Source organism: Thermobia domestica, unplaced genomic scaffold (assembly GCF_964235325.1).
Source record: "Thermobia domestica unplaced genomic scaffold, izTheDome1.hap1.1 HAP1_SCAFFOLD_1220, whole genome shotgun sequence".
NCBI lineage: Eukaryota > Metazoa > Arthropoda > Insecta > Zygentoma > Lepismatidae > Thermobia > Thermobia domestica.
Genome location: NW_027656930.1, coordinates 5,531 through 19,671, shown reverse-complemented (window position 1 = coordinate 19,671; position 14,141 = coordinate 5,531). Strand labels below are relative to the sequence as shown.

General features: G+C 38.7%; 1 protein-coding gene across 1 annotated transcript in view; it reads left to right on the top strand.

The window, feature by feature from the left end:
• The window catches only part of LOC145677684 (uncharacterized), a gene marked incomplete at both ends in the record, with an annotated part of 42,188 nt that extends 28,606 nt beyond the window's left edge, over positions 1 to 13,582 (top strand). The window contains 4 exons of the mRNA XM_081748103.1: positions 2,588 to 2,679; positions 6,306 to 6,423; positions 9,731 to 9,822; positions 13,465 to 13,582. Of these exons, the coding sequence (XP_081604229.1) occupies positions 2,588 to 2,679; positions 6,306 to 6,423; positions 9,731 to 9,822; positions 13,465 to 13,582 (420 nt within the window). The remainder of the gene's footprint in view (positions 1 to 2,587; positions 2,680 to 6,305; positions 6,424 to 9,730; positions 9,823 to 13,464) is intronic.
• Positions 13,583 to 14,141: the final 559 nt, after the last annotated feature.

Below are 14,141 nucleotides of genomic sequence, written 5' to 3'. Positions count from 1 at the left end.
TGGTGACTTTAGGGCGGAGCTATGAACGGGGTTGTGATTTGCATAGGGAAATGTTGGCTTCTGGTTGGCTGAGGAATGCTGGTTCCTGATTGGTCATTGTTATGGCTACGAGAAATATCTTTGTTGAATGTCTTCTTTTGTCCCTGTAAAGGGCCGACCAGATAGGACTGAGTTGAAACCCATCGTCTCTATTGAAACTGTTCGTTTCACGTGATATAGCTATGGCTTTCGTTATTATTTTGTCCCAAAATTTGCTGCACCTGACTACTATGGTGGTGTTTGTAGAATAAATTTGATGTTCTTTACATCGTTGTTCTATTACACATCCATTTTGTCCCAAGTATGACCTGCCACATTCACATGGTATACAATATACATCAGAAGTGCGCAAGTGAAGGCAGTCTTTCACTGATTTCAGTAATGATCTGATGTTGACCGGAGGTTTATGAATAACTCTTATATTATATCTGACAAGGCCAGTATTATGCTGAGTTTGTCAGAGGTTTGGCCTTTGGATAGGTATTGCGTTTGATATCTCTTTGTTGAATTTGAGTCGGGTTTCTCTTTGTAGTAAGAAGAAATAGATCCACCTGATTATTTTAGTCGGTAGATTGAGGTTGGCCAGCTTGTGAATTAATCCGTCATACTAGACGGTATGAATTGCACTGCTTAAGTCGAACAAAAGGACTCCTAATTTATTTTTCCTTTGGTATCAATTTGTGCATCATTGTATATTCTGATGATGCGTTGTATGGTATTGTGCGTGGGTCTGAAGCCTGCCTGATATTTGTTTCAGTTTGCCTACATATATTCATGTACCCTGTTTACCATAACTTTTTCAATTAGCTTCGAGAATACAGCTATTAAAGTGAGGGATCTGTAAATTTTCGATTGGATGGAAAGTTTTCCAGGTTTGAGAAACAAAAGCGTGTGTTTGTTTCCAAGATGAAGGTATGTATCCTGTTCTCAGGCTTTCATTATACCTAGGTAGAATTCTAGGCGTGGTTTGTGGGTAAAAGTTTAAGCTGGTAAAAGTTTAAGTTGGTTTGTTTGTGTATGGCAGAAATCTTGTCTGGGCGAGGGGCAGTGCATCTTTTCCTTTTGAGTACCTCAGTTCTCTGTGGGTTATTTCATTGAGCAGTATGTCATTGTCCCTTGGGTGTATATCTGCTTTATCACATTCTGTCACGTTGAAGTGGTGGTGTATTATGTTTTTGAGTTTTCGGTATGATTTGATATTGTTCTTTGTTGTTCAGTACAATTTACAGCTTCTGCATATTTTCTTCTTATTATGTCTTCAAAAGGCAGCACTTTTTGTTCTGTGTTCTGAATATCTTTGTTATCTATCCTGTGTGGGGTAAGTTTTGTGGTGTGCCGGTTGTATTTTCTTCGAAGTGTATTCCAAAATTTTCTAGGGTTGCACTTTTGTTGTTCTTCCAATTTATTACAAAGCTTGTTTATTTTGTTTCTGTTGTGTTGAATGATGTGTTCTTTAATTTCTTTCAGTAGTCTATTTATGGCGTCTTTTTATGTTGGGACTCGGTTGTTCCTTACGCATTCGGTGAACTTATCCTTTTACTTGGATTTTATGAATGATGAAATCTAGAAGTCTTTCTTCTGTGGGGTTAACTTTTGTTGTCGGTATGTGCTTACGTGCGGCTTCTTGTAAGGCTTCAGTGAGGCGCGGTATGGATTGTGGTGTATTGAGTAATTAAAGATGTTGTATTTTGTTAATCTATCATCTTCTGGTATTCACCCAGTTCGTTTTGTGATACATATGTATGGTGTTTCTATTTTCTATGTGTTTCTCATATATCGTGACTGTAACTGGCATGGTCAGATCCTATTGCAAGATCTGGAGTATGACACTTGGTAACTGGATGCGTATGTGGCGAGGTGAGCATTTTGTCAGGTTTAATGGCTATCTCGTTTGGTCTTCTTGCTCTTCTCTTTTGTCTCTATTAAGATTGTTCCTTTCACGTTAAACAGCTAAGGCTTTCTTCATTATTCTGTCCTAGAAATTGCTGCACTTGACTACTATGGTGGTATATGTAAAATCTGTTTGGTGCTCTTTGCATCGTTTTTGTATTGTACGTCCAGTTTGTCCTAAGTATGATCTGCCGCATTCACATGGTATACTATATACATGAGAAGTGCGTAAATGAATATCGTTTTTCACTGATTTGAGTAATGATCTAATCTTAGCTGGGGAATTAATGAGTAACTCTTATACCATGTCTTGTTCTTGTTTGTCCTGGAATTTTTATCATGAGCTAGGTTCTAATTGCCAGATATTCTTTAAACACTTTTCCGTTAGGATTTGTAATTGGGTCTTCAAGTAGTTGGTGTTGGCTGTTCATGTCAGTTTCTATGACTATTCTTTTGAATTTCGATAGGTAATTTAGGATAAGGTAGAAGTTTTCGACTTTCAGGTTAGATGATTTGTGAAAGTATTGGAGCTTGTCTATTTCCGGTATTCTTCGCTTGGGAACCGTGATTGGGATCTCTACGAAGGAACATGTACTCTTGTTGAATGAGTCGTCATCTTCTTTATATAGTGTATATGTTGGAGATTTTGTTGCTTCAGCATAGCTGTTGAAGCAGTTCGGAGAAATCTTGAGTTAGGTGAAAGTGAAGTCTCCATTGCTATCTCTTCATCAGAAGAACATGCTCTGTCAGGTGTGGTTATTGTCTACTGAGGCGATAACTGTGTTGGTCTCCGTTGTTTTCTCTTCTTTTTAGGAGGGCCTCCAGCTGGGTTCCTGTTGGTTTTTCTGGAGTACGAGATTTTTGCCTCTAGTACTCCATGCAATCTTCATGTTTCTCGGCGAATGCTTCTTCATGTGTTAGGGAGAAGGTGGTAATGTGTGTGATTTGTAAGTGTAAGCAACTCCTTGGTATAACACCGCTAGGTATCCAGAGTTGCGATGTTGGATGTATGTATGTGTGTGTGTGTGTGTTTTCTTGTGTGAAATACATATGAATCGTCCCGTTGGGAGAAGTTTATCCTACTTGTATTCCGACTGTCGACAATGGCTGTACATACATGAGTGCCTACTTTGTGCTCGGTCACTCAAGAGGAACAGGAGTGCAAATAGTTTAAGCTCCTCCTTTCGGTTTGTCAAACATCAACACTGTCGGGGAGGGAAGAAATACATTAGCTCTTGGCTCTAAAAAGAGCCGAATAAGAAATGTTCTTAGAAAAACAGAACGATCCTTTGTTCGATACTGTCTTGTCTTAATAAAGACCACTAAAATCTATAGTCTTAGTCATATAACCTAACCAAACGCTTGCTCCAAAAATAGCCGGATAAGTACTGTTCTTAGAAAAACAGAACGACCCTTTGTGCGAGTCTAAGTTTGGTCTTAATAAAGACTGGTAAAGCCTGTAGTTTTAGCCATACAACCTAAAGATATGTTTGCAACTAACAGTGGTATTGGCTCTAAAAAGAGCCGGATAAGTATTGTTCTTAGAAGAACATAACGATCCTTGTAAATCGTAAACAACATCGGTGAGGGAAGAAACACAAAGACTGTGGGTCCAGAGATGTGGACATGTATATATGGTGACTTTAGGGCGGAGCTATGAACGGGGTTGTGATTTGCATAGGGAAATGTTGGCTTCTGGTTGGCTGAGGAATGCTGGTTCCTGATTGGTCATTGTTATGGCTACGAGAAATATCTTTGTTGAATGTCTTCTTTTGTCCCTGTAAAGGGCCGACCAGATAGGACTGAGTTGAAACCCATCGTCTCTATTGAAACTGTTCATTTCACGTGATATAGCTATGGCTTTCGTTATTATTTTGTCCCAAAATTTGCTGCACCTGACTACTATGGTGGTGTTTGTAGAATAAATTTGATGTTCTTTACATCGTTGTTCTATTACACATCCATTTTGTCCCAAGTATGACCTGCCACATTCACATGGTATACAATATACATCAGAAGTGCGCAAGTGAAGGCAGTCTTTCACTGATTTCAGTAATGATCTGATGTTGACCGGAGGTTTATGAATAACTCTTATATTATATCTGACAAGGCCAGTATTATGCTGAGTTTGTCAGAGGTGTGGCCTTTGGATAGGTATTGCGTTTGATATCTCTTTGTTGAATTTGAGTCGGGTTTCTCTTTGTAGTAAGAAGAAATAGATCCACCTGATTATTTTAGTCGGTAGATTGAGGTTGGCCAGCTTGTGAATTAATCCGTCATACTAGACGGTATGAATTGCACTGCTTAAGTCGAACAAAAGGACTCCTAATTTATTTTTCCTTTGGTATCAATTTGTGCATCATTGTATATTCTGATGATGCGTTGTATGGTATTGTGCGTGGGTCTGAAGCCTGCCTGATATTTGTTTCAGTTTGCCTACATATATTCATGTACCCTGTTTACCATAACTTTTTCAATTAGCTTCGAGAATACAGCTATTAAAGTGAGGGATCTGTAAATTTTCGATTGGATGGAAAGTTTTCCAGGTTTGAGAAACAAAAGCGTGTGTTTGTTTCCAAGATGAAGGTATGTATCCTGTTCTCAGGCTTTCATTATACCTAGGTAGAATTCTAGGCGTGGTTTGTGGGTAAAAGTTTAAGCTGGTAAAAGTTTAAGTTGGTTTGTTTGTGTATGGCAGAAATCTTGTCTGGGCGAGGGGCAGTGCATCTTTTCCTTTTGAGTACCTCAGTTCTCTGTGGGTTATTTCATTGAGCAGTATGTCATTGTCCCTTGGGTGTATATCTGCTTTATCACATTCTGTCACGTTGAAGTGGTGGTGTATTATGTTTTTGAGTTTTCGGTATGATTTGATATTGTTCTTTGTTGTTCAGTACAATTTACAGCTTCTGCATATTTTCTTCTTATTATGTCTTCAAAAGGCAGCACTTTTTGTTCTGTGTTCTGAATATCTTTGTTATCTATCCTGTGTGGGGTAAGTTTTGTGGTGTGCCGGTTGTATTTTCTTCGAAGTGTATTCCAAAATTTTCTAGGGTTGCACTTTTGTTGTTCTTCCAATTTATTACAAAGCTTGTTTATTTTGTTTCTGTTGTGTTGAATGATGTGTTCTTTAATTTCTTTCAGTAGTCTATTTATGGCGTCTTTTTATGTTGGGACTCGGTTGTTCCTTACGCATTCGGTGAACTTATCCTTTTACTTGGATTTTATGAATGATGAAATCTAGAAGTCTTTCTTCTGTGGGGTTAACTTTTGTTGTCGGTATGTGCTTACGTGCGGCTTCTTGTAAGGCTTCAGTGAGGCGCGGTATGGATTGTGGTGTATTGAGTAATTAAAGATGTTGTATTTTGTTAATCTATCATCTTCTGGTATTCACCCAGTTCGTTTTGTGATACATATGTATGGTGTTTCTATTTTCTATGTGTTTCTCATATATCGTGACTGTAACTGGCATGGTCAGATCCTATTGCAAGATCTGGAGTATGACACTTGGTAACTGGATGCGTATGTGGCGAGGTGAGCATTTTGTCAGGTTTAATGGCTATCTCGTTTGGTCTTCTTGCTCTTTTCTTTTGTCTCTATTAAGATTGTTCCTTTCACGTTAAACAGCTAAGGCTTTCTTCATTATTCTGTCCTAGAAATTGCTGCACTTGACTACTATGGTGGTATATGTAAAATCTGTTTGGTGCTCTTTGCATCGTTTTTGTATTGTACGTCCAGTTTGTCCTAAGTATGATCTGCCGCATTCACATGGTATACTATATACATGAGAAGTGCGTAAATGAATATCGTTTTTCACTGATTTGAGTAATGATCTAATCTTAGCTGGGGATTTATGAGTAACTCTTATACCATGTCTTGTTCTTGTTTGTCCTGGAATTTTTATCATGAGCTAGGTTCTAATTGCCAGATATTCTTTAAACATTTTTCCGTTAGGATTTGTAATTGGGTCTTCAAGTAGTTGGTGTTGGCTGTTCATGTCAGTTTCTATGACTATTCTTTTGAATTTCGATAGGTAATTTAGGATAAGGTAGAAGTTTTCGACTTTCAGGTTAGATGATTTGTGAAAGTATTGGAGCTTGTCTATTTCCGGTATTCTTCGCTTGGGAACCGTGATTGGGATCTCTACGAAGGAACATGTACTCTTGTTGAATGAGTCGTCATCTTCTTTATATAGTGTATATGTTGGAGATTTTGTTGCTTCAGCATAGCTGTTGAAGCAGTTCGGAGAAATCTTGAGTTAGGTGAAAGTGAAGTCTCCATTGCTATCTCTTCATCAGAAGAACATGCTCTGTCAGGTGTGGTTATTGTCTACTGAGGCGATAACTGTGTTGGTCTCCGTTGTTTTCTCTTCTTTTTAGGAGGGCCTCCAGCTGGGTTCCTGTTGGTTTTTCTGGAGTACGAGATTTTTGCCTCTAGTACTCCATGCAATCTTCATGTTTCTCGGCGAATGCTTCTTCATGTGTTAGGGAGAAGGTGGTAATGTGTGTGATTTGTAAGTGTAAGCAACTCCTTGGTATAACACCGCTAGGTATCCAGAGTTGCGATGTTGGATGTATGTATGTGTGTGTGTGTGTGTTTTCTTGTGTGAAATACATATGAATCGTCCCGTTGGGAGAAGTTTATCCTACTTGTATTCCGACTGTCGACAATGGCTGTACATACATGAGTGCCTACTTTGTGCTCGGTCACTCAAGAGGAACAGGAGTGCAAATAGTTTAAGCTCCTCCTTTCGGTTTGTCAAACATCAACACTGTCGGGGAGGGAAGAAATACATTAGCTCTTGGCTCTAAAAAGAGCCGAATAAGAAATGTTCTTAGAAAAACAGAACGATCCTTTGTTCGATACTAAGTCTTGTCTTAATAAAGACCACTAAAATCTATAGTCTTAGTCATATAACTTAACCAAACGCTTGCAACAGTGGTCTTGGCTCCAAAAATAGCCGGATAAGTACTGTTCTTAGAAAAACAGAACGACCCCTTTGTGCGAGTCTAAGTTTGGTCTTAATAAAGACTGGTAAAGCCTGTAGTTTTAGCCATACAACCTAAAGATATGTTTGCAACTAACAGTGGTATTGGCTCTAAAAGAGCCGGATAAGTATTGTTCTTAGAAGAACATAACGATCCTTGTAAATCGTAAACAACATCGGTGAGGGAAGAAACACAAAGACTGTGGGACCAGAGATGTGGACATGTATATATGGTGACTTTAGGGCGGAGCTATGAACGGGGTTGTGATTTGCATAGGGAAATGTTGGCTTCTGGTTGGCTGAGGAATGCTGGTTCCTGATTGGTCATTGTTATGGCTACGAGAAATATCTTTGTTGAATGTCTTCTTTTGTCCCTGTAAAGGGCCGACCAGATAGGACTGAGTTGAAACCCATCGTCTCTATTGAAACTGTTCGTTTCACGTGATATAGCTATGGCTTTCGTTATTATTTTGTCCCAAAATTTGCTGCACCTGACTACTATGGTGGTGTTTGTAGAATAAATTTGATGTTCTTTACATCGTTGTTCTATTACACATCCATTTTGTCCCAAGTATGACCTGCCACATTCACATGGTATACAATATACATCAGAAGTGCGCAAGTGAAGGCAGTCTTTCACTGATTTCAGTAATGATCTGATGTTGACCGGAGGTTTATGAATAACTCTTATATTATATCTGACAAGGCCAGTATTATGCTGAGTTTGTCAGAGGTTTGGCCTTTGGATAGGTATTGCGTTTGATATCTCTTTGTTGAATTTGAGTCGGGTTTCTCTTTGTAGTAAGAAGAAATAGATCCACCTGATTATTTTAGTCGGTAGATTGAGGTTGGCCAGCTTGTGAATTAATCCGTCATACTAGACGGTATGAATTGCACTGCTTAAGTCGAACAAAAGGACTCCTAATTTATTTTTCCTTTGGTATCAATTTGTGCATCATTGTATATTCTGATGATGCGTTGTATGGTATTGTGCGTGGGTCTGAAGCCTGCCTGATATTTGTTTCAGTTTGCCTACATATATTCATGTACCCTGTTTACCATAACTTTTTCAATTAGCTTCGAGAATACAGCTATTAAAGTGAGGGATCTGTAAATTTTCGATTGGATGGAAAGTTTTCCAGGTTTGAGAAACAAAAGCGTGTGTTTGTTTCCAAGATGAAGGTATGTATCCTGTTCTCAGGCTTTCATTATACCTAGGTAGAATTCTAGGCGTGGTTTGTGGGTAAAAGTTTAAGCTGGTAAAAGTTTAAGTTGGTTTGTTTGTGTATGGCAGAGATCTTGTCTGGGCGAGGGGCAGTGCATCTTTTCCTTTTGAGTACCTCAGTTCTCTGTGGGTTATTTCATTGAGCAGTATGTCATTGTCCCTTGGGTGTATATCTGCTTTATCACATTCTGTCACGTTGAAGTGGTGGTGTATTATGTTTTTGAGTTTTCGGTATGATTTGATATTGTTCTTTGTTGTTCAGTACAATTTACAGCTTCTGCATATTTTCTTCTTATTATGTCTTCAAAAGGCAGCACTTTTTGTTCTGTGTTCTGAATATCTTTGTTATCTATCCTGTGTGGGGTAAGTTTTGTGGTGTGCCGGTTGTATTTTCTTCGAAGTGTATTCCAAAATTTTCTAGGGTTGCACTTTTGTTGTTCTTCCAATTTATTACAAAGCTTGTTTATTTTGTTTCTGTTGTGTTGAATGATGTGTTCTTTAATTTCTTTCAGTAGTCTATTTATGGCGTCTTTTTATGTTGGGACTCGGTTGTTCCTTACGCATTCGGTGAACTTATCCTTTTACTTGGATTTTATGAATGATGAAATCTAGAAGTCTTTCTTCTGTGGGGTTAACTTTTGTTGTCGGTATGTGCTTACGTGCGGCTTCTTGTAAGGTTTCAGTGAGGCGCGGTATGGATTGTGGTGTATTGAGTAATTAAAGATGTTGTATTTTGTTAATCTATCATCTTCTGGTATTCACCCAGTTCGTTTTGTGATACATATGTATGGTGTTTCTATTTTCTATGTGTTTCTCATATATCGTGACTGTAACTGGCATGGTCAGATCCTATTGCAAGATCTGGAGTATGACACTTGGTAACTGGATGCGTATGTGGCGAGGTGAGCATTTTGTCAGGTTTAATGGCTATCTCGTTTGGTCTTCTTGCTCTTCTCTTTTGTCTCTATTAAGATTGTTCCTTTCACGTTAAACAGCTAAGGCTTTCTTCATTATTCTGTCCTAGAAATTGCTGCACTTGACTACTATGGTGGTATATGTAAAATCTGTTTGGTGCTCTTTGCATCGTTTTTGTATTGTACGTCCAGTTTGTCCTAAGTATGATCTGCCGCATTCACATGGTATACTATATACATGAGAAGTGCGTAAATGAATATCGTTTTTCACTGATTTGAGTAATGATCTAATCTTAGCTGGGGATTTATGAGTAACTCTTATACCATGTCTTGTTCTTGTTTGTCCTGGAATTTTTATCATGAGCTAGGTTCTAATTGCCAGATATTCTTTAAACATTTTTCCGTTAGGATTTGTAATTGGGTCTTCAAGTAGTTGGTGTTGGCTGTTCATGTCAGTTTCTATGACTATTCTTTTGAATTTCGATAGGTAATTTAGGATAAGGTAGAAGTTTTCGACTTTCAGGTTAGATGATTTGTGAAAGTATTGGAGCTTGTCTATTTCCGGTATTCTTCGCTTGGGAACCGTGATTGGGATCTCTACGAAGGAACATGTACTCTTGTTGAATGAGTCGTCATCTTCTTTATATAGTGTATATGTTGGAGATTTTGTTGCTTCAGCATAGCTGTTGAAGCAGTTCGGAGAAATCTTGAGTTAGGTGAAAGTGAAGTCTCCATTGCTATCTCTTCATCAGAAGAACATGCTCTGTCAGGTGTGGTTATTGTCTACTGAGGCGATAACTGTGTTGGTCTCCGTTGTTTTCTCTTCTTTTTAGGAGGGCCTCCAGCTGGGTTCCTGTTGGTTTTTCTGGAGTACGAGATTTTTGCCTCTAGTACTCCATGCAATCTTCATGTTTCTCGGCGAATGCTTCTTCATGTGTTAGGGAGAAGGTGGTAATGTGTGTGATTTGTAAGTGTAAGCAACTCCTTGGTATAACACCGCTAGGTATCCAGAGTTGCGATGTTGGATGTATGTATGTGTGTGTGTGTGTGTTTTCTTGTGTGAAATACATATGAATCGTCCCGTTGGGAGAAGTTTATCCTACTTGTATTCCGACTGTCGACAATGGCTGTACATACATGAGTGCCTACTTTGTGCTCGGTCACTCAAGAGGAACAGGAGTGCAAATAGTTTAAGCTCCTCCTTTCGGTTTGTCAAACATCAACACTGTCGGGGAGGGAAGAAATACATTAGCTCTTGGCTCTAAAAAGAGCCGAATAAGAAATGTTCTTAGAAAAACAGAACGATCCTTTGTTCGATACTAAGTCTTGTCTTAATAAAGACCACTAAAATCTATAGTCTTAGTCATATAACCTAACCAAACGCTTGCAACAGTGGTCTTGGCTCCAAAAATAGCCGGATAAGTACTGTTCTTAGAAAAACAGAACGACCCTTTGTGCGAGTCTAAGTTTGGTCTTAATAAAGACTGGTAAAGCCTGTAGTTTTAGCCATACAACCTAAAGATATGTTTGCAACTAACAGTGGTATTGGCTCTAAAAAGAGCCGGATAAGTATTGTTCTTAGAAGAACATAACGATCCTTGTAAATCGTAAACAACATCGGTGAGGGAAGAAACACAAAGACTGTGGGACCAGAGGTGTGGACATGTATATATGGTGACTTTAGGGCGGAGCTATGAACGGGGTTGTGATTTGCATAGGGAAATGTTGGCTTCTGGTTGGCTGAGGAATGCTGGTTCCTGATTGGTCATTGTTATGGCTACGAGAAATATCTTTGTTGAATGTCTTCTTTTGTCCCTGTAAAGGGCCGACCAGATAGGACTGAGTTGAAACCCATCGTCTCTATTGAAACTGTTCGTTTCACGTGATATAGCTATGGCTTTCGTTATTATTTTGTCCCAAAATTTGCTGCACCTGACTACTATGGTGGTGTTTGTAGAATAAATTTGATGTTCTTTACATCGTTGTTCTATTACACATCCATTTTGTCCCAAGTATGACCTGCCACATTCACATGGTATACAATATACATCAGAAGTGCGCAAGTGAAGGCAGTCTTTCACTGATTTCAGTAATGATCTGATGTTGACCGGAGGTTTATGAATAACTCTTATATTATATCTGACAAGGCCAGTATTATGCTGAGTTTGTCAGAGGTTTGGCCTTTGGATAGGTATTGCGTTTGATATCTCTTTGTTGAATTTGAGTCGGGTTTCTCTTTGTAGTAAGAAGAAATAGATCCACCTGATTATTTTAGTCGGTAGATTGAGGTTGGCCAGCTTGTGAATTAATCCGTCATACTAGACGGTATGAATTGCACTGCTTAAGTCGAACAAAAGGACTCCTAATTTATTTTTCCTTTGGTATCAATTTGTGCATCATTGTATATTCTGATGATGCGTTGTATGGTATTGTGCGTGGGTCTGAAGCCTGCCTGATATTTGTTTCAGTTTGCCTACATATATTCATGTACCCTGTTTACCATAACTTTTTCAATTAGCTTCGAGAATACAGCTATTAAAGTGAGGGATCTGTAAATTTTCGATGGATGGAAAGTTTTCCAGGTTTGAGAAACAAAAGCGTGTGTTTGTTTCCAAGATGAAGGTATGTATCCTGTTCTCAGGCTTTCATTATACCTAGGTAGAATTCTAGGCGTGGTTTGTGGGTAAAAGTTGAAGCTGGTAAAAGTTTAAGTTGGTTAGTTTGTGTATGGCAGAGATCTTGTCTGGGCGAGGGGCAGTGCATCTTTTCCTTTTGAGTACCTCAGTTCTCTGTGGGTTATTTCATTGAGCAGTATGTCATTGTCCCTTGGGTGTATATCTGCTTTATCACATTCTGTCACGTTGAAGTGGTGGTGTATTATGTTTTTGAGTTTTCGGTATGATTTGATATTGTTCTTTGTTGTTCAGTACAATTTACAGCTTCTGCATATTTTCTTCTTATTATGTCTTCAAAAGGCAGCACTTTTTGTTCTGTGTTCTGAATATCTTTGTTATCTATCCTGTGTGGGGTAAGTTTTGTGGTGTGCCGGTTGTATTTTCTTCGAAGTGTATTCCAAAATTTTCTAGGGTTGCACTTTTGTTGTTCTTCCAATTTATTACAAAGCTTGTTTATTTTGTTTCTGTTGTGTTGAATGATGTGTTCTTTAATTTCTTTCAGTAGTCTATTTATGGCGTCTTTTTATGTTGGGACTCGGTTGTTCCTTACGCATTCGGTGAACTTATCCTTTTACTTGGATTTTATGAATGATGAAATCTAGAAGTCTTTCTTCTGTGGGGTTAACTTTTGTTGTCGGTATGTGCTTACGTGCGGCTTCTTGTAAGGCTTCAGTGAGGCGCGGTATGGATTGTGGTGTATTGAGTAATTAAAGATGTTGTATTTTGTTAATCTATCATCTTCTGGTATTCACCCAGTTCGTTTTGTGATACATATGTATGGTGTTTCTATTTTCTATGTGTTTCTCATATATCGTGACTGTAACTGGCATGGTCAGATCCTATTGCAAGATCTGGAGTATGACACTTGGTAACTGGATGCGTATGTGGCGAGGTGAGCATTTTGTCAGGTTTAATGGCTATCTCGTTTGGTCTTCTTGCTCTTCTCTTTTGTCTCTATTAAGATTGTTCCTTTCACGTTAAACAGCTAAGGCTTTCTTCATTATTCTGTCCTAGAAATTGCTGCACTTGACTACTATGGTGGTATATGTAAAATCTGTTTGGTGCTCTTTGCATCGTTTTTGTATTGTACGTCCAGTTTGTCCTAAGTATGATCTGCCGCATTCACATGGTATACTATATACATGAGAAGTGCGTAAATAAATATCGTTTTTCACTGATTTGAGTAATGATCTAATCTTAGCTGGGGATTTATGAGTAACTCTTATACCATGTCTTGTTCTTGTTTGTCCTGGAATTTTTATCATGAGCTAGGTTCTAATTGCCAGATATTCTTTAAACATTTTTCCGTTAGGATTTGTAATTGGGTCTTCAAGTAGTTGGTGTTGGCTGTTCATGTCAGTTTCTATGACTATTCTTTTGAATTTCGATAGGTAATTTAGGATAAGGTAGAAGTTTTCGACTTTCAGGTTAGATGATTTGTGAAAGTATTGGAGCTTGTCTATTTCCGGTATTCTTCGCTTGGGAACCGTGATTGGGATCTCTACGAAGGAACATGTACTCTTGTTGTATGAGTCGTCATCTTCTTTATATAGTGTATATGTTGGAGATTTTGTTGCTTCAGCATAGCTGTTGAAGCAGTTCGGAGAAATCTTGAGTTAGGTGAAAGTGAAGTCTCCATTGCTATCTCTTCATCAGAAGAACATGCTCTGTCAGGTGTGGTTATTGTCTACTGAGGCGATAACTGTGTTGGTCTCCGTTGTTTTCTCTTCTTTTTAGGAGGACCTCCAGCTGGGTTCCTGTTGGTTTTTCTGGAGTACGAGATTTTTGCCTCTAGTACTCCATGCAATCTTCATGTTTCTCGGCGAATGCTTCTTCATGTGTTAGGGAGAAGGTGGTAATGTGTGTGATTTGTAAGTGTAAGCAACACCTTGGTATAACACCGCTAGGTATCCAGAGTTGCGATGTTGGATGTATGTATGTGTGTGTGTGTGTGTTTTCTTGTGTGAAATACATATGAATCGTCCCGTTGGGAGAAGTTTATCCTACTTGTATTCCGACTGTCGACAATGGCTGTACATACATGAGTGCCTACTTTGTGCTCGGTCACTCAAGAGGAACAGGAGTGCAAATAGTTTAAGCTCCTCCTTTCGGTTTGTCAAACATCAACACTGTCGGGGAGGGAAGAAATACATTAGCTCTTGGCTCTAAAAAGAGCCGAATAAGAAATGTTCTTAGAAAAACAGAACGATCCTTTGTTCGATACTAAGTCTTGTCTTAATAAAGACCACTAAAATCTATAGTCTTAGTCATATAACCTAACCAAACGCTTGCAACAGTGGTCTTGGCTCCAAAAATAGCCGGATAAGTACTGTTCTTAGAAAAACAGAACGACCCTTTGTGCGAGTCTAAGTCTGGTCTTAATAAAGACTGGTAAAGCCTGTAGTTTTAGCCAT